Genomic DNA, 27,617 nt, shown 5'->3' with positions numbered 1-27,617 from the left:
TTTGATTTGCAAGTTGAATTTCACCTTTCCAGTTTTTAGAGTATGTGATAAGTAAATTTATGCAAATGACTTGAAGAATGCAATGTTGTTAACTATGCTGGTATGGACAAATTCTAAGTCCCAAGAAATCTGTTCTAGCTCTGGCTCTGACATTCTGAACTCAGTCAGATCCAATCAGGTAAGAAAGCCTACTCTGTAAAGTGAAAGTTTTCACACTTGTCTTCTATTGTGAATGGATAAGAAGAAATCTCTTAATTTTTTTAATCACTTCTGATGCAATTACTAGCAACTCAACAAGTTCATTGCTTATAAAACATGCTACTTGTATCATCTTCTAATTCTCATCTATGTATTGTATTTTTATGATGTGCCTATTCCTTTAAAAGGTCCAAGTACACCATATCTACAGAGAGACTGTATCTTCTCCTTAATTTTTGTCTTGACTTGGAAGTATTTGTTTAGGAAATACGTTTGGTGCCAAGTATATAACATATATAACTATGTTTAGACTGCACTGCCTTTGCTCATTTTTTCCCCTATCTTTGCCCATCTTCATTCCAGAATGACTTGCTTTGGTCCTACATTTTTCCCCTCATTCCTACCCTAGACACAGAACACACTATATTTGCATAAATAAAGAACAGAGATCAACTGATTTACAGACTGTAATGACCCACGGTCACTGTACTTGTTAGATGGCCTGCACCAGTAAGATCATAAGAATGATTCTGGATCAGAATTCATTATTGAGAAACTGCAGCCAGACAATGTTCCCACAGGAAAACCTCAATTCTGCTTACATGTTCTGCATTTCTTCATATCAAGAACAACTTGAACTCACTATATATTTTCCTTTCTCTTTTCTTGGAATCACAAGGGATTCCATTACACAGAGTAACAACTTTGAAATTTATCTGCTTGGTGAAATTCATCTGCTATTTTTTTAATGGAACAAATTTTTGCAGAGCTGAATAAAGTTGATCTTTGGATAAGTAATTTTACTGTCCTGTAAACGTTCTTAATGTCCCGGAATGCAGAGTTCCTGTTTTCTTCCTCAGAATAAGTTAGAAACAAGTGCAGGACAGTACAGTAAAGCAAGAGATGCACTAAGCCTTTGAATTTTGCAGCGGTGAATTCATCTCAGCAAGGTTTCTTTATAACCATGGAACAAAAGCAGCAGTGTTATTCATCTTGTCCTTCAAGAAAAATCTAAAATAATTTAGAAGGATAATAAAGTAAAAAGACCTGGTTTATCTTCATTAAATGCAAAGGAAACCAAGAAAGTTCAGAGCAGATGAAGATCGTGGGACTCTAAAGTTGGGCAATATTGCTCTGTCTCAGGCTTTTCTCCACTGACTTGGTTAGCTTTCCATCAGACAATAAAAGCATTACACATTCTTGGGTTCCATTTCTAATAAGATTTTTTTATTTTCAAACTAGTTTTAAAGGCCAGCATTTGAAGCTTAGCATTTTTTCTCGCTTTTGTTTGGAATTTTTTCACCTGAGGTCCAACTCCCACAGAATTTCAGATACCACAGTTCTGTTTCCTTAGTAATAATATCATGAAAAAAACAACCCTAATGTATTTGTAAAAAAAATTTTTCAAATAGCTACAAGAGATAAGGAGAAATGAGTAAGGCTTCCTTTAGCTTAATAATGTATAATATAATAATGAATATAGTAATGGTATATAATCCTTCTAAAAGCTATGAAACTCAACAGAACTAGTCATTCTCTCTCTCTCAAAGGAATTAATGGAAGAGAAGAGACTCTTCTATGCTATGATTCATGTGCTTCATTGTGCTTATGATGATCAAAGAAATTAGGATGACTTGCAGCCAGGCTGCAAAGACTACATCTCTTCTGATACTACAGAAGACAAGGGCTGTCTGCCTTAAATGCAGGTGAGTCCATTGCAGTCAGATAAAGTCTGTCTGAATTTTGATTGTTAGTCACATAAAATGCGTAGTTTTTACTTACTATTAAAAAACCTCAGTTTGGCAGTGTGTCCATATGTTACCATCTTATTATTATTACTGATAACTACTCACAGCACTGTAGTGATGCCAGCATACAACAGAATGAGCATGTATCTCAAAGTTGCAAAAGATTAATGAAAAAGAAAATGCTACTGTTTGGTACAAAGAAATTACATGGAAGTGAGGGAGGAGGCATTTTTTAAAGGAAATTTAATGAATCACACAATTTCTTGAATCGGAAGGGACCTTTAAATATCAGCTAGTCCAATACCCTTGCAATGAACAGAGACTTCTACAGCTAGATCAGGGTGCTCAGAGCCTGGACCAGCCTTGAATGTCTGAGGACTCCAAATCTGGACACAGTACCACAACTGAGGTCTCACCAGCACAGACAGAGGGGCAGGATCACCTCTCCTGCCCTGCTGGCTGCTACTCTTTTGATGCAGCCCAGGATACAGCTGGCATTCCAGGCTGTGATGGCACATTGCTGGCTCATGTCTACCTTGCCATCCACTAAGTCATAGAGGACCCTGAGATGGAAGGGACCCCCAAGGATCATTTAGTCTTGGTAGATGAAATCCTGAATCATCAGGTGCCAGCACCTACTGATTAAGCTACGCATTAAATATTTATTTTTTGCTCACAGAAATTAATAAAAATTACAGATTTGAGTATTTCATTGCATAACTCTTGCAACATATGGGGCCTTTCGTATGCATATGCAGTGATGTAAGCACATAGATTACGTATGCTTTCTAAGTCAGTTACATTCAGGTAATTCAAATAAACTTGTTTTAAATGAAATTGAAGATAATTTAGCTCGGTTCAAAACCATACATTTTAACTGATGAAAGCTTTTGTGTAACCAGAGTTTGGGATTGTCTTCTTAATTCATTTTTTTTCTATTGCTATTTACAGTCATTCCAAGTAAGACACTGGTAAAAGGACTTATCATTCTCATCAGATCTAAAGTGAGCACAGAGCATGTCATGGGCACAGCTCCAATTCTAGATGGTGTAATCTGTAGACGTTTTTGTTTAAAATACCCTTTGTTTTTCTCTTACAAGGTATCTTGCAGAAGACAGTACAGCAGAATGAATTTATAGCATTGTTAAAAAGACCAAGATATATATTTCCAGTTGTTTTTTTTTTCTTAATAGCACGTTGCATGTATTCAAGGAAAAGCTTTGATAAAAAGCCTTAAGAGTTAAAAGCCCTTCCGTAACAACTTATAATCAATTCTGTAACTTCTTATAACCAGTGCCTTACAGCTACATTGCCTCTTAGAATCTCAGTCTACTTTTGCTTTCAGACTTGTGTCCTCTACTTCCCCAGATGTGAGTGTAAAATTGAAATAGGTAGATGGTGAGAGAACAGTATCACAGAAAGGTATTTTTTATTTGGTGTACGGTTATATTTTATTTTTATTCCTTCCCTTAATAATAAAATTCTGTATATATATTTTTTAAACCAATAAAATACTCTACATGGAGTTCTTGACTGAGCTGTCCACAATACTGCCTCTAATTTCCTGGAGATTTGGTATCTAATTCATAAGCTCTCACTGCTCCTGGTTAAGAAGATAAATTTTTCCTTTTAGGTCTACGTTCAATTGGCTACACCATCAAATAAACCTGTTCCTCAAACTACTGCAAGGCTAAATAAACACTACTAGAGTTTGAATCCACAGCATCAAAAATTATGATTGTTTGAATGTATGTGTTATGATTTGCAAAACTAAGTAAAATATTTAGATTATTAGAACTATGACACTCCTAACGATTCAGCAAAAAAACTGGCAAATGAAATTCTGAAATTATGTATTTAATAACTACACAAAGAAAAGCAGACAAAGGACAAAATTCTGCACTGTGTTGTGGCAGTCAAAATCCAGAAAAAGAAATCAAATTATCATTGACCTAGATACAGTTACTATATTTTACACAGCACCACTTTGAGTCTTCATATTGGTACTGCTGCAAAACTAACAGCAAAATAATCAAAAAATCAACAGCACGTGAAAACCAACCTCTTCCACGTAATTTAAGCACATTCTATTTCTTACTATTCTGTGCGAACCATTACCAGTCAGGTCTTAGTTAACTAATTTAGCTTTTTACATCCAGATTAAATTAGAAAGAATAAGACCAACAGAAGTGTAAACAAGGTATGGAGACTCCAAAACAGGATTTAGAACTAAACTGCATGCAGGGTTTTGAAAGATTTTCGTAAAGAGAAAATATCAAAGCTTAGATTTTGTAACTGTTTTCAAAGTATAAGTTGATTCAAGCCATGCATGTGAAGTTAAAATGATATTTTGAAACTGAAATGACTTGAAAATTTCTGCTAGTATTTTTGCCACAGGAGTAAAATATGTGGCCTTGCAAAATACTCACGTGGCTGTCTGAGAAATACTAACTCCAAAATTCAACAATTTTGGAAGAAATTCAACAATTTATTTTTAATGTTTTAAGGCAAGTATTCAAATTGCAACCAATAACCAAGTCAACTGGTGATTGGGTACCACAAAATCAGTGGGTGATGACTTGCACACTTTTTTGTAGACTATAAAGACCTAACGCTTTTTATGGCTAACTAATTCCATGGACATGAAGACATTACACATACAAAGAAGATATTTGATTACAAGTTTGTGTAATTACTGTTATGCTCAAGAGATTTTTTCATAAAATCTATTCCTATGTACAGTTTTGTCTTCTTAGAACACTTTTTTCTGCTAACATTTTCTCTACAGATAGTTTCATGTTTCTTTTACTAAGTTTAAGAGACTGAAGTCTTCTGTTCGTTTACACAGCAGAAACGGCACAGAAGCTCCCTAGGAAAGGTAACAGTTACCCAGGGGATCTTTCATCCTCAGCCTCGGTTTGGAAGGACCTCTAGGGGTAGGAAGGTAATTCTGTGCTCAAGAGCAAAACTGAATTGAGTGTTTGTTCAAAGGAGTATCACTACTGACAGGATGTTATCCTCCATGTAAAAGAAAAATAAATAGCTCTTTATTTATTTAACCAGAAGATATAACTGATTACTTCTAAAGTATGATCATGATCATCACAAATGACTACTTCATTTATTCTAGGGCCCAGTATATTTTTGGAATGCTAAATGTAAATTTCATATTCACAAATGCGATTATTTACAATTATATTAAAATACAAGCTCTTAAATTTTTAGAACACGTTTCAGAATACTGAATAATGTCTAAATACTGATATGAAAGAACACATCAGAAAACTTTAAACTGCACAATGAATATAAGGTTGTTTGGGCCAAGCAACTTGGCTGAGAGCATTAGAAATAGTGATACTTGCAAATGTAGGTGGAAATATAATACAAATCCTAGTTCCTGCCTTTCACAGCATTAACTTCAACAAGTGGCAGCTGTTTCTGAAGTCTTGTAAAACCTTAAATACAAGCTGGAATAAAGAGATTGATCATATGATGGGGACAATGCACTTATTTCTTCATATTTTTGGACGGCACAGCGCAGAACTGAATTTACAAAAATATGTATCTCATAAAATATGTATTCCTTGGTATTTAATAATCTTTAAATAACAGATTAATGTAAAGCCTTTTCCAACATGGTTCTCTTTCAGTTCACTTTAATTGTGGACAATCTATATGAAATAAAAAAAATTCCCACTGTGCTCCCAAAGGAGAGTACATTAGCTTATACTCTTATACTCATGCCCCATCCTTCTCACTTGAGCATGACAGAAGAATTTTGTATTCTCTTTCAGAAATAGGGGTCTCTAATCACATATTGTGAAAAAGTAGTGAAAAATGCAGAATGTAATGTAAACAAAAATAGCATGACTCACAGGCAGACAGAAGAACACTGGCAGACAGCAACTATGCAATACATTTTCTTGAAAGGGACACATTCAATTTAGGCTCAGGACAAACAATCCATTAGTCCAAGGCAATGGTCCACTTCACAGACAGTAGTAATGCACCTGTTTTCTAAAGGCAATTACAGACATTCAGGACAGTGTTTGTCTGACTCAGTCCTGACTTTGCTACCTTGACTGCAACTGTTTTGGGAAGTACCCAAGGCAGCTCACTCAGGGTGTTATCTATGGCAGAAACCTAAGAATGGATGCTTGTGGAAAGTTGCCAAACCACGGATAATCCTTTCACTGATGATGTTCCATATAGGCACGTGCTGCAACAGTTTCATCATGTGTAATAGCACTGAGAATTTTCCTCTCCATGAATTTATCTTTGTATTACTGAAGTGTTTGAACCATATAGCCTGTGATATAATAAATGTCAGGTCAATTCAAGCTAAGATTAGATAATACTGTATTAGCTGACTTGTAGTTGTCTTTTTTTTTTCTTTTTTTTTTTAAATAAAGTGGCCACATTTCAGTCCTTTACATTCATGAGGCAGCTTGACTTGTGCTAGTAATGCTGATAAAGAGCTTGATACCCTCTGAGGACATCTGGACTCGTGCGTCCAACTAAAAGGTCAGAATTGTTGACATGAAAGAAAAGGTTGCAGTGAAGTTTGTTTGGGGTTAACAGACCTTGACATGTTTTTCCCATATGGTCAAATCAAGTCACCCATTTGCCACTGCGGTGCCACAAGCTCAAAGGAAATATACAAGAAAAAAGAAGATACTTATTAGAATGAACAAGATGAATCTGAAAGTTGATCTTGAAGGTCAGCAGCAACCAATTTTCTTACAGGAAAGAGATTGGAAGTATATGCAAAGATTTAAATACACAATTTGATGTGATGTGATAAAAACATAATTGTTTGTTCAGAGTCCTACTCTTCAAGGTGGTTACCTATAAATACAGACCCATTATAGACCCTATAAATGGGTCTATATTTTTATATATATATATATATAAATAAATATTTATATATTTATATATTTATATAAATATATATATAATATAAATTTATATATTTATAAAAAATAAATATATATTTATATATAAATAAATTTATTCAGTAGGGAAGATACAGGTATCAATCTGTAACAATTTCTTCCTCTTCTGCAAACATTTTCTTCAGGGAAAGAGTATGGAAAAACATTTAAGACTTACCATAGGAAAAGTATTTTGTCACTTTTCCTAAAATATTATTTCTGTATTTACTTTAACTCTGAGAATAACCTCATACGTTGCCTGAAAAATATGGCCGCATGTAATTTTTATGTCCAAAACATTTTGTTATTTGAAGAGCTACGATTTCATTTTTAACTCTTTTTGTTGAAAATCTGGGTCAAATACAGTTGAAATATACTGATTAATACTGAGGAACGGCTTTTTGCTTAAAGATGCTACCACTAACTGGTAAGATTTGAATTCGAGAAATCATCTGCTTTCTGTGTAACAGCTGGCATTTAAATGCCTCCTGAAATCTCAATACTGAGTGATATTTGCATTTTCTATAATTTTTCCCATGAAGAGATGCATTTAAACACTTCCTTTCCTGTTTTCCTTTTCAGATTTCATTCTGATAATTCCATCCTTTCTTAATTCTTTCTTAATCAACTTGCATTCCAAATTGCTCCTTTAAGTTAGTAGTAGCTACTTCAAACAAGATCTGCTTTTCTATTTCTACTGCTACTTCTACTAATTGAGTACATCTCACTACCTGAAATTTTGTCATTTGCTCATTTGATTTTTTTAAGTCTTAACCTATTTTGACTCCCTGTGACAAAGTCTGGGTTGATGACAGTGTTTTAAAGGGCTGGTTTAGCAGTAACATGGGATTGTTCCCAAGGAGTCAGATTGCACCAATGTTTTGAAATGTGTCTTCAGAAAGGATAGGAAGGTAATATATTCTAAAAATTCTTTATTGCTCATGCTCATCTACAGGCAGGGCTTTAAAATACAGAAAGAAATGGCAAGAACCATGTCTTAGCTAGAAAGCTAGCACATCTCTGCAGTAGGCTGGAATACATCTGCTAGAGCTGTTCCACATATATAATACAATTCAGGAAAACCCAAACGGTTAAGAATGTTTATCCACGAGATTACTTCATGTGCTCACAATAACAAAAGTACTGACACTGTGATCTGAAAACCATTTTTTGTAAACAAAATCTTGTGCCGCTAGAGTGAGTAGAAAAGCTGGTAGAAAATAGGCAAAACATCATGGAAAGAGTATTTCTCTAAATAACAAAGAACAAGAAATAGTTTCTACAAACTGAACAAATTCATTTTCCATTTGTACTATGTTTATGATGTCTTGATAGCTTTTTGAATCATTTCTAATGGCTAATCCAATTTTAAGTCTAACATAAATCTGCAATAATTCCAGTGACCTATGTTAATTCTATTTTACTCATGATAACTTAGACATATCAGCAATCAAATAGTGCATACATTATTAACAGATTTATTACATTATTAGGATTTGTCATAATAGAAACGTTTGGAAATAACACCATGCAAAACAAGTGCACAAGCTCAGTCAGTATTAGAAATGTGGATGCATTGCTGCACTTAACAACTGATCATAGCCTTATGTTTCAAACAATTACAAAATTCTATATTTCTGTTTTTGTCTTACATGACATTTGCAATCTAAGCACGTGGCAAGCAATGCTACCAAAAATGTCTACAGTTTGTTACTAATTCTGATTGAATAAAATAGGATTATTTGGAAGCACATTATGTCTCATAGCTATTTTGAACATCAGCATTTAAATGAGTTGAAAAAATGTTCTTCCTACCTTATAATCATCCTCATAGTCATTATATCCACAAGTACTTAAGATGTCAGGAAAAATATCTGACCATCCATTACTGGTACAATTTTTGCTAATATTTCCTGTAAAGCAAAATTTGAGAGTTTAAATCAGAAGGATTCAAAAGGCTACTCAACAATGAATGTAGCCAATCTAATTTTGTTATCCTCTGGAAACATGCTGTTAATATACTCTATTTCCTAAGTCTCCTGTTAAATCAACTCATCTGTTTCCTATCATATGCTCTTCATTAACTTTACTTTGACTTTTACTACTGCTCCGAGTAGTCTCTACAGTAAAGAAATATTCCAAGTTGTGATGGTAGGCTTCTGCTCTGGTACAACAGCTATTCCTGTTACATCTGCAAAAGCCTGAAATATTTTGTTGTACTGTCTGAAGTATTCTAGAAGGAGGCTTTCAGTTCATTTTATGAAGAGGATAACTTGTAGATTAGCTAATCTGAAAGAAAAGTAATTTCAGTGAGAGTATTCTGACTTTAACTTTTTCCTAGAAGGCAATACCACATGATCTCCTGAAGAGTTATTAAAGCTCTTAGATATTATGGTGGTGAATTACTGCTACAGCAAACATCAGTGGAGTTCGTAATGGATTTTAAAGGTTGAACTTTGTGAAAGGTTGAGGAATGATGACATGAATACACATGCTGAATCTTAACCTTTGAACCAGTCACTGCTGTTCTTACAAAAGATACAGAAAATGGAAAAGGAATTCTGAACTGTTTCATAAAAGATTTTTTGATTGGAATTGAGAAAATAAGTTGATTTCTCTCCCATGTGAAGTTACTCAAATGAGATTGGGGCAATCTATAATAGTACTCCTTAATCAAACGAATATGCACTAATATTCATCCAATATGAAACAGCTTGAGAAAATCTGATGTTAGAATAAACAAAAGTCATTAAAATTATTATAATTTACTCTTAAAATGTTAAATCATGAGCAACTACCCTTCATCTTTCTTACAGCAATTTAAATATTCATGATGCTTGTCTTTCTAATAACATATTGTTATGGTTTGGAGTTTATTACTGGTCTTTAACTAACTTGAAGATGCCTGCTTTCCATCACCCAGGGGCAAATAAATGTGTCACAGATCAGCTTAAATCAAGAATAACCAAACATATTCGTATAAATTCCAAACTAAAACTTTTCTGATTTTTATCTTGCTCCTCAGTTACTTCTTTGCACAATGTCTTCAGCAGAAAGTTGTACATACACTACGAGGGGTCGATTGGCAAACCACACAACCTCTCTAACCTATTTATACATTCTAAAATGCCTTCACTTTATAAGTAGATAAAGATTCTTTGATTAGGCAGAGCAGAGGAACATGTTAAAAGAATACCTGAAAGGTGCCTACAGTGAGAGCTGTCTGGTCTCTTCTCACTAGTGGCAGGTGACAGGACGAGGGGAAACGGCCTTAAGTTGCACCAGGGCAAGTTTGGGTTGGATACCAGGGAAAACTTCTTTACAGAAAGGGTTGTTAAACACTGGAATAAGCTCCCCATCCCTGGATGTGTTTAAAAACCGTTTGGCTGTGGTGCTCAGGGACGTGATTTAGTGGAGGGTTGTTAGAGGTGGGGTAGTATGGTTTGATAGTGATTGGATTCAATGATCTTTAAGGTCATTCTATGAGCAATTCTATGATCCTATGAACAGGTCTTAGGAATCTTAGTCACTGAGGAGTTCATTTCAGCTTCTATTTAAAAGCAGCATGAAAGGTTTCATAATAATTCCCTTAAATTTTAATAGCAGTAATTTTTTGCTATTATGTGTTAATGTTGGCTCGTAACTCTCATGAAGGCAAGGCAGAGCACCTCTCCTAAGCACAGAAGGAACAACCTGTATGTAATCTGATGGCAGATGTCAGAGATGTCAGTCCGGTTCAGCGGCATTAATTATTAATGCAGACAGGCCCAGAAGAGTAAAAAAAAACATCTACAGCTTTGATGAGCTGCACTGTATCAGAATTTATGCACATTTAGTACCTGAACTAAGAATACCAGATGGACCACAAAGACAATTATTTGGTCCTTCCATGATGTATCATGAACAGCTCTGTAGAAAATCTGTTATTTCAGCTCTTAAAAAAACTAAAACCTTAGGCTCCAAGTCAACATTTTTAACACATTATTTTATCAAACATTAAAAAGAAATGAGAAAAAAATACACTTTGAAGTTAAATACCTGGTTTTCCAGAAAAAAAGCTAAATATTTTTGGGCAAGGGACAGTGACAGTCTCTCCAACCTTTGCAGGACGCCAACAGGTGATGTTATCCCAAACTCCAACACATCCTTAAAGAAAAACAACAGTAAGAGATATGAAAGCTCTGCCTGGGACTAGCCATCCACTGTCTTTACCTCATTAATAAGTATCTAAGACTCAGTGGAAGCTTTGGATTAGTACTTCAAGACAGATTAAACTTGAAAGAAAGCCACAGAGATTATATTTTCTTTGAAAATATTTGGGTAATCACAAAAGTCTAATGATTAATCAGCTTCTTTTAAGTCAGTCAATATACTTGTTTTCAAAATGTCTCATCAAAACCATGTCACGCTAAGGAATGATAAAGAATGTAATAAGTAACTTCTGAGTATTAATATAATCTAGGAGCAACTTCAAAATTTTGAGAATCTCTTAATCACAGTTAAATGAAACTTTTAACGTGCAGTAATTGGCAAACTGAACGTCACAAAGAAATATTTAAGTAATTCATTGGTCTTAGCAATGCCTATATGATGGAAATACATCGTGACTGGAGAATTCTTGGAATAATAGGTATGGACTTACAAAATCTTCTCTCCTAAATTAAGTAATGGAGATTCAAACAAAGAATGCTTCTGTATGTTGATTTCAGGAAGGAGGTCATAAAACTTCATAGGAACATTTGATGGTAATACTAATAACAACTTGTTACTGACAGATTGCGTTCGTTAAGGCTTTGCCCATGCTGACATCTGCATAAATGTTCTCCAGAGGAATAAGTTGTTCATGGAGACTGAGTCCTTCTTCATTCCTTTTAGAAGAACACAGCTCCAAACGAATTCAGAAAGACGATGTCAAAAGTAAGAGATTACTAGGAGGAATACTTCACAAAGTTTACTGTGTGGGTATGTTACATGTAATGCCTTACCCTCCACTGCTTTGTATACTGCATCAACATTTCAATCCCAAAAGATATGCAAATTTATTATATTCCCTACATTGCATACCTTCCCATACTCATTTCAATTAATAGGGTGCGTAAGACAATGTAAAATGGCACCTGGTCAAGCAACTCAAATAAATTTCCATCATAAGTTAGATCCACTCCTACGTCCTGTGCCATCACCACATCCTACTTCATTTGTAATAACGAACCTACTTTTTTTTTTTTGTTTTATAATGCTTTCCATGGCAAGTCCCTTTATATCACTTTGTCTCTAATGGCAGCTGATGGGAGGGTAGGAAAGGGGCAAAGAAGTTATTTCCCGATTATTCCATCTCCCATCTTCTGTACTACCTTGTGGACAATTTACCCACTGCTACAAATTGTTTGTGGGCATCTTTACAACATGTTTTTTTTTCTTGCAAAGTAGGCTGCAAGGTGGCACTCAGTATCCAGGATGTCCTCCAGAAGTACGTGGGTCTGAGAAGAGAGGTTCATCCAGTGTACTTAGAGCAAATCTGACCTGTAAGTACTCTTGACTGGCCTTTAAGACTTCAAGGACCTCATCTCTATAGAATGCACTGCTCACTTGTTTAAATTCATATATTTCTAAAGCAGACTCCTAATAATGTTCAGAGGAATTTCATTCTCAAAACATGCATTTCTTCCCAAGAGAGTCTGAAGTTACTAATTTAGTTGCAGAATCTAGACAGTATGTACTTGTATTCTAATCAATCCCACTCTCATTTGCTTAAAGCTGATAAACATTGGTTTGTCAAGATTTCCAATTACTTTGAAGGGGACTATTTATTCTGGTTCATTTAATAACTCTTAACTCCTAGATCAATATATCTGACTTCTTTCAGCTTTACCTTATGGTAAGGGAAACTTGGGACTAGGAACTATGAAAGTAGCACTCCTTCCAGCTGTATTCTACAACCAGATGAGAAGATCCTGTTGACAACTCTTTCCAGGTTTCTGGTCCTTACCTTTTGAATGAGTTTTTTTAGCGACTGATGTAGAGTGTAAAGGCTCCTTGATCTTCATAATCACTCCTTTTTCCTGATAATCCCACAGTTTGTCCTTTCCAGTGTATCTACCCCTACAGTTGGTTCACACCTTTCTTTCAGAACTGGCTTGTGAGTTTTTTCTAACCTGTGTTTTACCTGCTTATCTTATGCTCCCTCTGATATTTGCGGCTTTTTTTAGCCTTAGTAATGCTACCTCTGAGGCCATGCTGATTTGTCCTTTTATACATAATTTAAAAAAATAAGGTTTATATCTTCATACCCTTTGAAGTCAACAGAACTTAAACATGTTTGGGTGCTTCCTGAGTTGCAGTACTGGATTAAAATTAAGCCTTACTCCCGTGATCTAACAGTAGAGTTTATGCAAAACAGAAGAATGCAAACCCCAGCCAAATCAGGTCATGCTTCCTTTCCAGTTGATTTAAAGCCAGAAACAACATCAACAACATCACATACAAGTAATCACAGAGACAAAGAAACTGTTTTCTTCATCTGCCACCACTCATAACTATAGTGGCAAAATGAAATTCTTTTGGCTTGGATAGACGTACTGCCTGAGCCAGCATGAACAAGTTCTGGAGTGCACAGTAATAATCAGCAGCTTGTGTGACTTCAGACCTTTTTATTTCACCCCAGTTTTCACTAACAATTGAGAGCTGAGATGAGACATCAAAGCATTCATGCACATCCATAAAAACTGATTACTTGCACAGATTTTCTCTTCTGTTTAATAAACACTCTGTAAGACGGTGGATTTGCTATCGTAATCTGCACACAACTCAGAAGCCTTTATCAATTAGTATCGTGCTACTATATGGACTAAGAAAAGCTTTTGCTAAAAAGGCAGCTGAACAGTGTAGACCTTGGAGTGTCATTAGTAACACACACAAAAACAAAAATCCTAACAACCAAATCACGGAATTCCCAAACTCTTATTCAAGCTTTGCTTAACATAAAATCTCACACAGAAATACAGTGGTCCAAGTGTAATTCTCATCACTATCTATCAACACAATTTGCTTCACATCTTGAAGATAGCTTGGCAGGAAGTAAAACAGTATGCAAATTTTTGATGTTCAAAACATTACAAGTCACAAACAATTTGCATGGAATAGATGTTTTACCTCAGATCTTCCTTGGTATTTTAGGATTTTAGAGGCATTTACTGTGGAGAAAAGAACGATAGTTTTTTGTACTCCTTCAATCAAACAGATGAAATAGCACAAAAGATGCATTTCTACAGAAGAACACTTTCAAATGCATCAACAATCATCAGAGAGAAGTTTGAGTGTTTGTCATCAGAATTCTATGAGCATCACACCTCAATTTACGTATACCTGTAAGTGTATTTACTATCGTACAGGAAATCTGAGAAAACTGCTAAGATGTCCTAGAAGCATTTATATTCACTGAACAACTACAGTGTGATTCTGAAAACTGGTCTACAGCTAACAGCTGAAATGTGCCTGTTATTGCACACTGTACTGCTAGAGGCTTCTAGAAGAGTAACTGCGAAACAATACTCACATTTCTGGGCTCTCAGCTCACCTTTTCCCATTCCCACTCCAATTACTACATACTTTTAACAATATTGCAGTCATTTTTTTACCAAAACTGTTTTGTTATGGACTTGTTGAACAAGTCCATAAACTTCCATAAGCCTGTCTTTTCCATGTCAGCTTTCCCTCATAGTTTCATCATAAGTTTCGTAAGTTTCATCACGCACGACTGAAAACTGCAATTAGTTTCCTGCCAATCTTGGAAATTCAAAACGGAGACCTAGATGGGATTTGCAGGACTTCAAGCAGATACTGCTCTTTACCACTGTCTCATTTTACAGTCAACACTGAGATACATGAAATATTGTCAGAGGCTCATATGCTAATATTCTTACCTAGTGGAAAACATATAATTTACTTGAATGTTTGGTCTGTAATGCTTGTGATATACCTCCAGATACCTCATAATGAAAGGAATTTTTAAAGACTGTAACCTAAATTTTGTTTCTCATTTTTTGCAGTTTCCATATAGGCATATTCATCGTCCTTCTACCTGACACTTGGTCTCTGAGAAATAAGCTTGCTTATAAACATGCTTCTTCACCTCTTACAGTATAACACTGGGTTACCACTTGAAAATGCTGCATATATATATATATATGTATATATATATATATATACACACACATATAATAGCCACTAGGTGGCACTTTGCATTTGCATTTTAAAATTGCCAATTCAGAGAGAGGTTTAACATTTTTTTAAACTAAATGTTCATGATACATGAAACAAAGTGAAATTCCTTTGAAAATCCGCCAGGAAGTTGTCAACTACTCTATGGTTTATTTTTCAAGCAGGGAAACATTTTGATTTTTGTACTTAACTTGACAAAGCAGAAACAACCTCACCTCTTATGGGCAATGTTTTCCAGACTGTAGGTCTGAACACCACTGCATGTAATTTAGGCTACATGGGAATTTATGAACATATACGGAATGAAATTCTTTCTACATTTTAATACGAGTAATAAGAAAGAAAGGAAAAGGAGGGAGTCCAGAAACAATGAGCTAGCAAATTGGAAGCAAAGAAAACACAGAAGAACAGCTCAAAGAGGTAGCAGGAAGAAGACAGTGGCAAAAGCCTTTGCTGTTTGAAGTTACTTTGCTAAAATTATCTTCCATGTACCTTTGCCCAGAACCTGAATACATCACAGTGTTCCTGTGCAGCCTCAGCTGGGGATGTCCCAGTCTTCTGACCATGGTTCCATCCCAGCTCAGGCCTGGGTCTTCAACTGTGCTGCTGGTGCACATCTTCAGCCTCCCCACAGCCATGCCCATGCCTGCTTCCACCTGGGCCCTGACTCACTGCTGTGGCCCTACCTGGACATTCTAGGGCTTTCTAACCCTTGTTCCCTGCATCAGGCTTGGTCATTACTCCCACCCACGGCCCGATGCCTCCCAAGAGGTGCCTGATGCCTGCACTCTGCTCTGCTCCATGCCTATGGGTGGAAGAGGTCCACGAGCTGGCAGAAACATGCTCCTGTGTATGTGAGAAGATAGGCTGCAACGCTGTCCAGAAGCACCTCCAATACACCTGTCTTTAACAAAAACACTCTTGTGAAACTGTGCACAGTGTATAAAAGCTCTGATTAGTCAGAAACAGAGGAAATGGAAATATAAACTTTTTAAATTACTGATCAACAGAAACGAATCATGCACAGCAAGCAGAATTTTGGAAGTTTACACACACTATACCAGATTGAACTAATAAAAATAAACATGAAAACAATAGATTTTAATCTCCTATTGACCTAAGACGTTTGCCATTTACAGATTTTTAAAAGCCAGTCCTATTAGTAGGAGTGTTAAAAATTGTGTTCTTGATGCTTCCTGGAGGATTACTCAAGTTTTCACTTAACAAAACATTTAAAAGAACATTATTTCCTTTCTGAAGAACATCTGCCCACCAGAAAACCAAAAATCAACAGGTCGATTTTATTTTTTGAGGTAATTCATATATTCTTAGAGTAATGTAATGAAATATGCAAGTTTTTCCATTCAAACTTTCTACAAAGTATATCTCACTTTCCAATTACTTACAACAGCATGTTTTGTGTAAGCAGACTGCATTCCCATCTCACTACACAAAAAAATTTAATATACAGAAAAAATAATTATCATATAGTCAATTATGGTATAATATGGTCAAAGCTGCTAATACCATTAAATATCAATCTCGTTTTCATAGAGAATTCACCAGAAAATATTGAAAGTAAAGTATTGAAGAGATTCTCATCTACGAGCTATTTGTTGTATTAACCAGTAATTTTTTAGAGCTTTGGTATTCAGAATTGCTTCTTCATGGATGACATGGATGCCTGCCATGGCCAAAGACGTCTCTACCAGCACTCAAATTCAAAACTACACAGGGCAGATGTTTCTTAAGAATCTTCCAGAGAGCAAAATTAATTCTCTTACAGATGTACAACTCATTTTTCAGGGCTCCAATTATTAACATTCACTGCTCACTTTCTACTTACCTTTTGGGGGCACAGGAATTTTAGACCTTCAAAATCGCAGAATATACCTGTGGCCACTCAATGCCTCCTTTCTTTGAAAAATACATTTCTTACTGTCACTCTTAGTAACTCCATGATGTGGAATTTGGAATGAGGCTGACCAAGATATTTTCTTGATCTTTTTATTTATCACAGATTAGTTAGTTTTCAGTAGGAAACTACACTTCCCATACCTTCTTTCATTCAAAGTACTTTCTCACCTATGGTCTGGCTCCTCATAAGACTAGCCAGCTATTTTCTGCTCTGAAATAATTAAGTATAACTTTCACCATAGACAGTTTTACATGGTTCCATTAACAATGACAGCTCAACTAATTAAAACCATGAGTAACCAAACATTCAAAGCAGACCCCTCAGCTCCTTAAATATTTTTAAAAATTGTGTGAACCAAAAAGCAGCATGCTTGTACTACAGCAAGAAAGGCAGCAATTCAGATCTGAAAAAGCCAAAGTGTTCCTTAACAACCCACTGGTGCTGTGTGAAAGAAGTTCCATGGTCCAGTTATCATTTAATTCTATATTTAATGCTACCTCAGATAAATTTAAGCAGTCTAACCAAAACATAACCCTGACTACTGAGCTGACAGCCTTGCCCACAGCAGCGGGTTTGGAGCTTGAGGATCTTTAAGGGCCATTCCTATCTATGCCAGTCCATGATTCTACGGAACACACCTTACAGAGCAAACAAGTGCAAAAACAAACAGGAACTGACAGAGGACCCTGAAAAGACTGCAAGGATTAAGAAAGAGGAGACCCATCAGGAGAAACACCTCATCCAGCTTTGTATAAGTCTCCAACATAAGCAAGAGAAGAGAGCGATCTTCAGGATGGCATAGTTACACTCACAGTCAGTCCTTCACTTGTGCAACACAGAGTTATATACGTGTGCGTATGAGTCTGGAATGCAAGACAGACACCTTCCTTACTGGAGAAATAACCTTAATAGCAGAGGTTAGTTAGACAAACTAGCTTTTGGTCCATTAGAATATTTACCCCACCATTTTGAAGAGCTTTCAGAGAAATTTGGTGTTGGAATCACCGCGTGAAATTCTACTGACTGTAATTCCAGTGATTAGATTACGGTTTAACTTCTTTTTCCAAAGCCATTTCTCTTTCCACCTGTATTCTTTCCTCAGTGTTAAGATGTCATATTTAAAGTAAATATGTTGTCTGACAGACAGGTCTCACAAAAATGCATTCTGGAGACCAAGATCCAAAAAGACTCATTTAATTATATAGCCATTCAGTCCAAAATGAATTTAAAAAAAAAAAAAAATATATATATATATATATATATATATATACACTTCTTGTTCTAGAATCCTGTTACAAAGTCTGTTGATTTAGTTTTAACATTTGGATTCTAAGACTTCACTTTTCACTTAAAGGAACAGAAATGAATCAATTGTTCTGTAAGGTAAAATTCTAAATACAGAGGAAATGCCAAAATTTGCAATCAGCCAATTTTTACGTGTGTACAATTTATATAATAGGAGCTTTCTATTTTATTGTGAAAACACAAGCCATGGGTAGAAGGTAAAAGATGAAATACTGTTTTCTCATACAGACCTCAAGGTCTGCAACTTCTGAGCAATTTAGAAATGGAAATCACCTGCCCTCTGAAAACAAGATGACAAAAAACCTCACCCCACCTCTCAGGCTTCCAGCTTAGGTGCATCTGTACCTTGAGAATAAACAAATGAGGATGGAGGCTGTCTTTATTGAATAAACAACTAGATTTGCTAGAGATCACCACACAGGCAAAGGCCCCAACACAGACCTCTGGAGAGTGGTTTTTTTCCCTACAAGGAGCGCAATGCTCTCCACTAATAGAAGAGAGGCTAATGCCTGAAATTCCCCCAAAGGGTGCGAAGTAGAAAGTTATGTGCTTTTAATATATCATTAACATTGTTCAAAGGATATTTACAGAGCATTTACACAGTGTTTCCATGCAAAACCCACTGATGCCTTCTTAAACCATGAAGCAAGGTCTTTGTGGACTTCATAGCTAATGATTTACTCAGTTAAATTCTACTGCATGTCATAAGGTAGATGACTATCACATCATTTTATGATGTAAAAAAAATACCCATTATCATTAAATCTTTCCTCAATGTGTCCCTACCACACACTTGAGAATAGTCAACATATATACAGTATTCCTAATGTAATTACTGTCCAGACCAAAGAAAAAACTGCCTGTCCCATAAAACTCAGCAGTTCCAAAATTCATTAGTGTTGTATGCTGGTCAAATTCTGGAGCGTATTACACAGAGCTGTGAAGGCCACACAGCTGTTCCGAAAGTTAAAAGAAACATTTTAATAATTGATAATTTGAACTGGGGCTCAAGCCTCCCACTGAGCCTTCGTTTCCAAATCCTAGACAGAACCTTGGGTTTCACTGCAACTTTTGTGAGGCAGGTAGCATTTACTGATGTCAGAAAAGTGTGACGAGGACTGTACAGTTATCTTTCTCATTCAGGAAAAACCAAAGTGGGTTTTGTGGATTTATTGTAATGAATTGATTTCAAGCGCAATACAAGTATTGGGGGCAGAGTTAGAGCTTGGACCAGTTCCAGCTTGCCAATTTTCATTAGTAACTCTTCTTTATCAGCAGTCAGAGCATCACTGCAACAATCGGCATGTCTCTGTTTTAATATTCCTTACATCTCTCCATGAATACAGAGTTTATTAGGAAAATAAGGACACAGAGAGAATTAATACTTTAGGAAATGGATGTTTCTGACATAGACTCTTCTGGTCGAGTTCTCAGTGAAGATATCTATAACATGAAGCACAGGGTATGTTCTATTATATCAAACATACAGTTTCTAAGGGTTCGTTACCATTGGGGCTACGTTCCAATCTCCTCTGAAGTGGAATTTGTTTAAGCCAGGCATTCAATTAAATGTATAAATGTATAAATCCTTCCACTGCTGCATTATCTCTACCTGCAGGGCTGAATCAACAGCATCAGACATACAGTCTTCCAAGATACAAAGCTCTTACACAGCAGTTTGCTGTCAGGAAGCCCCCATCTTCCCCACTCTGGCAGAAACATTGCCAGAAAAAACTTCTTCCCCTGGGAAGCCCAAAATAAAACTGTTGTGTATGACAGGGATTCCCTTGGAGCAGCCCAGTATCTGGATCACAAAAACAGATCTTCAAGAAAGCTTGACTTTCAAAGCTTTATAATAGCTAATAATGTGTTTATTAATTCATCATTTAATTCATTAAGCAGGCCAATAATTATTTATCCATCTGGCTTCACACTCATATTATTTGTGTAACAGCCATCTATCTTATCACTCATACAAATAAAATGTAAATGGTGTATTTTTATTATAATAGTTTTAATTACTGATCTGGATTAATCAAAAATAGCTTGTACTAAAACACAAACTACTGATGATCCTTATAATTATTTTATTGTATCTAAATTGGTATTAGAGCATACACTGAGGAACTTATTCTCCCAAATCAAAAAGTGGAGTGGAGAAGGGATCCTGACTTGAGATTGGTGTTTATGCTCATAGGACATTGCTGGTGGCAGATCCTTAAGGTACCATCTTCAGACAGAATTCAAAACAGATTGTGAAAAACCAAATACACCACGTATCATCTAACAGTACCAAGGGAAAACTACTGCACTACAAGAGCTGCAACCTTCCAAGGAGCCCAGTTATTCTGAGATGACAGAACCCGGACTACAAGAGAAAAAGGCAGGACATCAATGACCAATTCAATCAAACTAATTTGAAACTACATACTTACAGCCACCTGAAAAGCGTTTGACAACAGAAATTTAATGATGCGTCACTACTTTGCAAATATCAAGATCTTCTTTTGGACTTAAAAGCATGCAGTTGCTCTTAGATCTAAAGTCTCCCACTTCTTTTCCAGCACCTTGCTGAAAACCCACCCTTCCCTTCAATATTTTACATGTTACCAGAAGAGCATTGGACGTGTAATGCATGCAAATAAAGCGTTCCAAGAAGAACTTTACCCTGCTCGTGTGTTCTGGCATACTGTTTACAAAAGATAATTAATTATAAAACACTTATACTTTTGCTAGTTTAAAAAACAAAACAAGCAAACAAAAGCAACACAGAAATTCAATACTGACTTCCAACTTTCCGAAAAAGCTCCAATTTTTAACAAAGTTCTGCCTTTCAAATAAAATGCAAACATAAAAAAAATACATAAAAGATAAATTCTTCCTTTCAATTTCAAATTACCATTGGGTATATTTGCAAAGAAAGTAAAAGCACTACAGTAACATAGGATATTAATTTTCTAAATGTCACACTATTGTCCAATTTTTCCTTTGCATGACTGTGGTCTTCTTGGGGTGAATGTTATCTTTTGCCTACATCATCTTCTGCCTGCTAAACCCAGTGATTCTACCACTAGTATTTTACTTTTAACAAGTTCCAGAGAGAGACTTTAGTACCAAGGCTTTTAGCTTTTCCTCAGTTCTCAGTTCCTTGTTCTTCCCTGTCACCACCAGCACACAGCTCCTCTGCCCGTGCAACATAGCACGAGCATACACTTTCTCTCATCCAGCATCACACCCAGTGCATGCCCAGCCTGACACAATTCTCACCATACGCTAACTCCAGTTGCAATTTTAAGGCTAAAGCTGCATGTGATCCAGAATACATAGAAATTATATGCACAATATAGAGAAATGTGGCAACCGCAACCAAGTGAGCAAAAAAGGTGAAGAGAGAAAAATGTGATACTCCAGTTTTCTCTACATTATAGTTCATCTTTTCTTACCTTTGTAGTCCACTGGTTTTGCATGCTTTAAAAGTTCCATGCATTTTGTTTCCTCCTTGTGAATCTCCAGCTGAAATCTGCATTCTGGATGGACACCAATCACCTGTGTCAAATTAACAAAGAAGCCAGGGTCTTGAAACACAAATCAAAATGCTTTATGAAGGGTGCAACTACTGATAGTGAAAACCACAACCTGAACTGATGCTATTTTTACCAAGTATGTGCTGGGCATTTTACACACACAGTCAGTGCCCATTTTGGCTTCTCACATAAGGACTTCTCAGAACAAAATATTAAAGTAATGCACCAGAGCATTTAATGATTCTCCATGTAGCATTCCAAAGCCAATTGTCATTTACACAAAAATACTTAACTGTCTAGTGAATTCACTAATGCTGGTGCTTCCCTTTTTCCAGAAAAGCAATTGGTTAAACTGAAGCAGGAAAATAACACATTTGCTGCTTCCTCCCCTCCCCCCCATCTTTCTTTAAGCATATGCTCTTCTATTAAGTCAGGAAGCTGAAAGTTTCAATATGAGTGACAGAACATGAAAACTGGTCAGCCTTTATTATCTTTGACATGGTAAATTTTGATTTTCTTCTTCCTTTTTCCACCATGTATACTTTATCTCTGAAGGTCTCAGAGCATGATTGTTTGATTCAAGCAAGTGCTACACGGGAAAAAAGCCTTCCTTTTAAAATCCTATTTTTAAAATTGTATTCTCTTCATTCATTTATGGCTCTGGCTCTGCTTATTTATGTTGATGGGAAGAGACAGGGATGGAGATGGGAGACAGAAAAAAGGCACCGGAAACTGTGCTGATATCAGTTGGATTTTCAGAGATCATAATGAAATAAAACATCGGTATGTGTACTTCAGTCATCCAGTAGAAAGAAAAGACACAATACCCCCACAGTAAAAGCGAGATCTTTCCTCCTTTTTCTAGGAGACAATAGCACAGTCTGGTAATAGCCTATGATTCATCACACACAACTTTTCATAATGGCAATAATTAATTAATATGTGATTGTAGATCCAAGAACCTTGGAGCCAGAGTTAGGACTGAGAACCTGTTGTCCCACAGGCTCCTGGTAGCCAGGTGCACAGCTATTTAGAATGCAGTGTGGTGGCCATAAGCACAGCAGGGGCTGCTATAAAACTCATGTGAATGTCTCTTCTCCTCCAAACTAATCATTTCACATCAGAGCCTTACCTCCTTTTACCATATTACGACTATTTTTATTCTACACTTTCAAGTAGATTTCTTCTAGGGAGTCCAGATCCTTAAATTAGGATTTCCAGCAGTTATCACAGGAAGTTCAGAGTTAAACTGAAGATATCACTTTGCTATGTACTGTCTGCTCTCCAAATAGCTCCTATTTCTAATGAAGGCTTGAGTAAACGTAGTGACTTATCTAGATTTTCCTTTCACGTAACAGATTTTGGAAAGAAAAAGAAAATGCTTTCCCAATTGCAAACATTCAGTAGATCTCTTACGCATCAAAAAGTGTTATGATTAGCAAGTCTGAGGAGGGTGAGTTCCACTGCACAGAAACGTTAAATAGTTGAAGAGCAAATCAAATCAGCTACTGAGATGAAGAAAACTTGCAAATCTTCGACCTCTGGCACTTGTGGAGTAAGTACAGGCTTCCCGCTATCGATGATCTATAGTGAAGATTACTTTGAGAACATCAATTTGGTTGCACTTGAAGGCAATGCAACATCACTTTTCAAACACAGAACGTGTGCCAAACCGTACAGCTGCCCCAGCACACAGCCCTCCAGACGTACCTCTCCAGGCTGAGGAGATGGGGGGCTCCAGCCTGACAGCACCCTGTTACATCCAGGACCCCAGAAGGAATGCCGAGGGCACTCGCTCAGGGCCGGTCACCGAAGTGCATCGCCCTGCTTTCCCAAGCGCAGGTTGTTTGTAAGCAGGGATTAGACGGATCAATGCTTAAAAACGCAGATATGAACGGAAGGCACCTTAAAGGTTTTCATACTCGGGCTGATTTTTACAGCAGCGCCCGTGAAACACCTCGGTCCCGGCGGGGCAGAGCAGCGCCCTTCTGCTCCGTCCGCGGCGCCCGCACTCCCTCTCACGAGGCGCTCTCCCGCACCTGCTCCGCTCCGCCTGAGCGCCCGCCGACTTACCCGCCGCAGGTTCCAGCTGAGGGAGAGGAGGAGGAGGATCGGCAGGTTCCTCATGCCAGCCGAGTGCCGGCGGGCCGCGCTGCCCCGCGCCGCTCCGCGGGCCCCCTCGGAAGGCGGCGAGCAGCAGCCGGGTCCCGCCGCCGCACCATAGGGCCCGAGGGGCGCCCGGCCGAGCCCCTGCCCCTCGGGCGGCCGCCGCCCTGCGGCTGTAGGCGGCTCCCGCGCCTGCCCCCGCCGGCCGCCCGCTCCGGCTGGCAGCTCCCGGCCCGACTGTGCGCTGCCCGCAGCCTCGCTGCGTTCAGCTCCTCCTCTGCACTCCGGCTCGCTTTCCTCCCGCTTACTCCTCAACCCCTCTCCTCTGCTTTTCTCCTCCTCCCTCTTCTCGCCGCTCCCGCTCCCTCCCAGAAGTGCGAGCCGCTGCCCTTCGACGGGACGTCCCCCCGGCGCCCTTCAGGTGCTCCCTGGGGCTCCTGGCAGCGTTCCCGCTCTCTGCCAGCCTCCTGCTGCCAGAGGAGCCCTTCTGCTCGTACAGAGCAGCCCTCGTGGCTGTCCCAGGCGCACGGAGTGCCGGCAGCGGGCACAGGTAAAAGCACGAACCCACGAACGGGTGTAGGATGTGCCAAGAAGAGACCGGGGCAGGGCAGCCTTACCGCCTCACAAGACATGTAGAATATTTATTTTAGTGAGATTCGTGTGAGCCCATGCATGCTGCCACAGAAAAACGGAGTTCACGAGCTGGCTTTGGGATGAGAATGAGAATAAATTAGGTTTGTTTTTCTGCTGTCTTTATATGTGCTGTAATTTCAATGGTATATATTAAAAGGGACTGAGCGGGCTACGTAAGACTCCTGCACAGTCTTAGGCCACCCAAAATAATCAGCTATAAGCAGAACCAAGGACACTTCTGAGACAAAGCTGAAGAGAGCATTCGTATTTTTAAAATCCATTTGCAAAAATGTTAATAACAAAGATCTGATTATCACCTCTGTGATAACATTAAGAAGAAACACTACGTGCTGTACTGAGCAGAGTTATGACCTGTGTGCTGAGAGTAGAGGGAAATATTAAAGTAGAAATAAAGACTTTTTGTAGGATGGCGTATCAGCAAGCAGTGGAAGGATTTTCACTGTAAAAGAAAATTGTACCTCCTTTGGATTGAATTTGATCTGTACGTGACAGGTGAACTGAAATGTCAGATAGTATCCACACCAAAAACAGCTGCTGTGGAGGGGAACCTTCCTGTGCCGATACCTCTCAGCCTGTGGGGCAGACCCACAGGTCAAACATCTTGGAAATGAGGAGCTGCACATTGCAAGGGCTGGGAACTAGATGATCTTTGAGGTCTCCTTCAACCCAAGCCATTCTGTAATTGTGTGATTCCCGAGACTAGTCTGAGGTTCCTCTTTGGTTTCCTGGTTGTTGACACCTGCTAACTAGGACTGTTCTTTCTTCAGAGCCATCACGGATTCCAAAATAACAATCTCAATACCTTTTCCCCTCTATTACAGAATTTGATGTCTTACTGTTATTTCTAGTCTTTGGAAAATCCTTACTTCTTTAGAAGTTACTGCACTTCGTGACGAATGACTCCCTGCTAAGAAAATAGTCATTAAATACAGTTTCTGAGTGAAATTTCAAAATCTCAGGGCTCTTCAGATACTTCAGCAGTAAACTGGACAGCAGACCCTTATGTAGAAGAGCTGTCATGCAGACTGTCCATCAGCAGAACTGCCTCAGCAGCTGATATAAGAGATGCCAGACACTAAAACCCAGCGTTCAGTTCTTTCAGCAAATGATTCATTAGTCTGCTGCAGCTGAGATTCCTGGGAAAACCAATTAACAAATTAGTGTTAACATTTTGTGTAGAAACATTCTTGGAAATTGTCATTGTTATTCCTTTTGTGGAATGACAGAAATTTGTATCTTGGGTATAAGGCAACCCACATGTTGTGGAATTAGCAAAGAAGTTTTGAAACTTGTGTCTGTTCTATCAGAAGATTGTCCAGAGTCAGATTTTTGTGATATTTTGTTTTCAAAGAGTCAACATTTTGAGACAAAAATTAAAATTATCAGATATTTCCCAGACATTGCTTCTGTCACTATTCCCAATGACTCTTTGACATGAAAGAGACAACAGATGAAAGAGAGATGCATCAAATACTAATGTTTTCATTTAGATATAGCTAAGTATTTTTGTTTTCCTTTTTTTGTCCAAAGAGGACAAAAAGTATTCACAGATGAAGTCTGGAAAATGTAATTCAAGTTATTTTTGCTTAAACATAGCACAGTTCAGTGCACTGTCACAGCAGCTGTAGAGGAAAAATTGAAACAAAAAAATAACTAAAACAGCTGTATGTATGGAGATATACAGAAATTAGACTGATACTCTTAGGCAACCAAGAGTGGATAGTGTTAGGAAGGAAGCAAAAAAGCATATAAACATAAGCAGACTTGTCATTTCCAGGAATGTCCTGGTAAATTTGTAGGAAAGATTAGAGAGATTTCATGGAGGTGCCCTCTTGGCACAGACTGAGCTGACATGCAGGAAGAGGATGAAGTCCAAGAAAGAGAGAGAAATTCCTCCTCTTCTCAAAGGAGATGGTGAAAAAGTTTGGTTGAATTGGATACTGCTTTGAATCAGCAGTGTCTGGTGTATAGAATGGGCAATAAACATGATTATGGGAATTTAGCAACAGATAATGGTCCCATCGATTAATGTCAATGTAGATAATGGTCCCATAGATTAATGTCAATGTCCTGTGAGCTCTCTGTTCCCATAACACTTAGAAAAGATGAAAAGTTTTCTTGCATTCCAGATGTTGGAAGAGTCTGCCTACGAAGAAAGATTTGTAGTAGTTACTGTACCAATAACAAGTACTTTCTGTTCTGTACTGTCGCTTCAGAGACCTCTGTTACGTGCTGTAGGCAATCAGTAGCTGGTCAGATTTTTGCAGGCACATGGAGAAGCTGACAGCTTTCCATACTGAAGTGATTACATTGATCCCCTTTTTGCTGAAGCCTTATTTATGTTGTTTGTGGAGTTCAAGATGTTTTGAAAATGTCTATATACAAATCATGCTCTTGTCTTTGCTGTCACTGCTTGAAAGTTTTTCTTTTCTTCAACCATCTAAAAAACATTGTTTACAGAATTCATACCATACATTTGCCCCAAATACCCAAACAGTATAAAGAAACTTAGGATTTTCCTCAAAATGCATACAAGCTGTCTTGGACCATGTGACTCTTTCAGGACTGGTGACCTTAAGCTATTGTATGTTTTTCTAGTTCTACTTTCTAGAAGTCAGAGGGATCTTTGTCTTAGTATAGAACACAGACCTAGGTCAAAGTGCAAAAGGGGTGCTCTTCACACTAAGTCTTTGTGAGATGTTCTTAAATGCCCCACGGTGCACTGTTCTGTCGTCTTGTATTTCATTAGGCCTTGTTTTCTGCAGTGCAGATGTGTAAGGGAAGATTTCATTAGCAATGGAAGTGGTATTTAGAGAGGGTTTCCATGAAAAAGGAAAAATTTGCTTGTGCCTTTCAGGTACTAGTGGTAGGAGCTTTTATTTTGTAGAAAATGAAAGAAATCACATCAGTATTTTTTTCTGAACTGTTAAAACGTGGTATTATTGAGCCTGTTTCAATTAACCGATTGAAGCACAATAGATAAACTGCCTTTTCTTTGTATGGACTTCCG

General features: G+C 37.5%; 1 protein-coding gene across 1 annotated transcript in view; it reads right to left on the bottom strand.

Moving 5' to 3' along the window:
• VIPR2 (vasoactive intestinal peptide receptor 2) overlaps positions 1-24,012 on the bottom strand; it is a 51,809-nt gene extending 27,797 nt beyond the window's left edge. The window contains exons 1-4 of the mRNA XM_042888627.1: positions 23,921-24,012; positions 21,767-21,869; positions 10,919-11,026; positions 8,696-8,793 (exon numbers count right to left, since the gene is read on the bottom strand). Of these exons, the coding sequence (XP_042744561.1) occupies positions 8,696-8,793; positions 10,919-11,026; positions 21,767-21,869; positions 23,921-23,974 (363 nt within the window). The 5' untranslated portion in view covers positions 23,975-24,012. The remainder of the gene's footprint in view (positions 1-8,695; positions 8,794-10,918; positions 11,027-21,766; positions 21,870-23,920) is intronic.
• Positions 24,013-27,617: the final 3,605 nt, after the last annotated feature.

The sequence above is a fragment of the Lagopus leucura genome, unplaced genomic scaffold (assembly GCF_019238085.1).
Source record: "Lagopus leucura isolate 7727_CA_CO unplaced genomic scaffold, USGS_WTPT01 Super-Scaffold_100157, whole genome shotgun sequence".
In the NCBI taxonomy this organism is placed as follows: domain Eukaryota; kingdom Metazoa; phylum Chordata; class Aves; order Galliformes; family Phasianidae; genus Lagopus; species Lagopus leucura.
The sequence above is the reverse complement of the archived record's forward strand: the minus strand, read 5'-3'. Positions and strand labels throughout refer to the sequence as shown.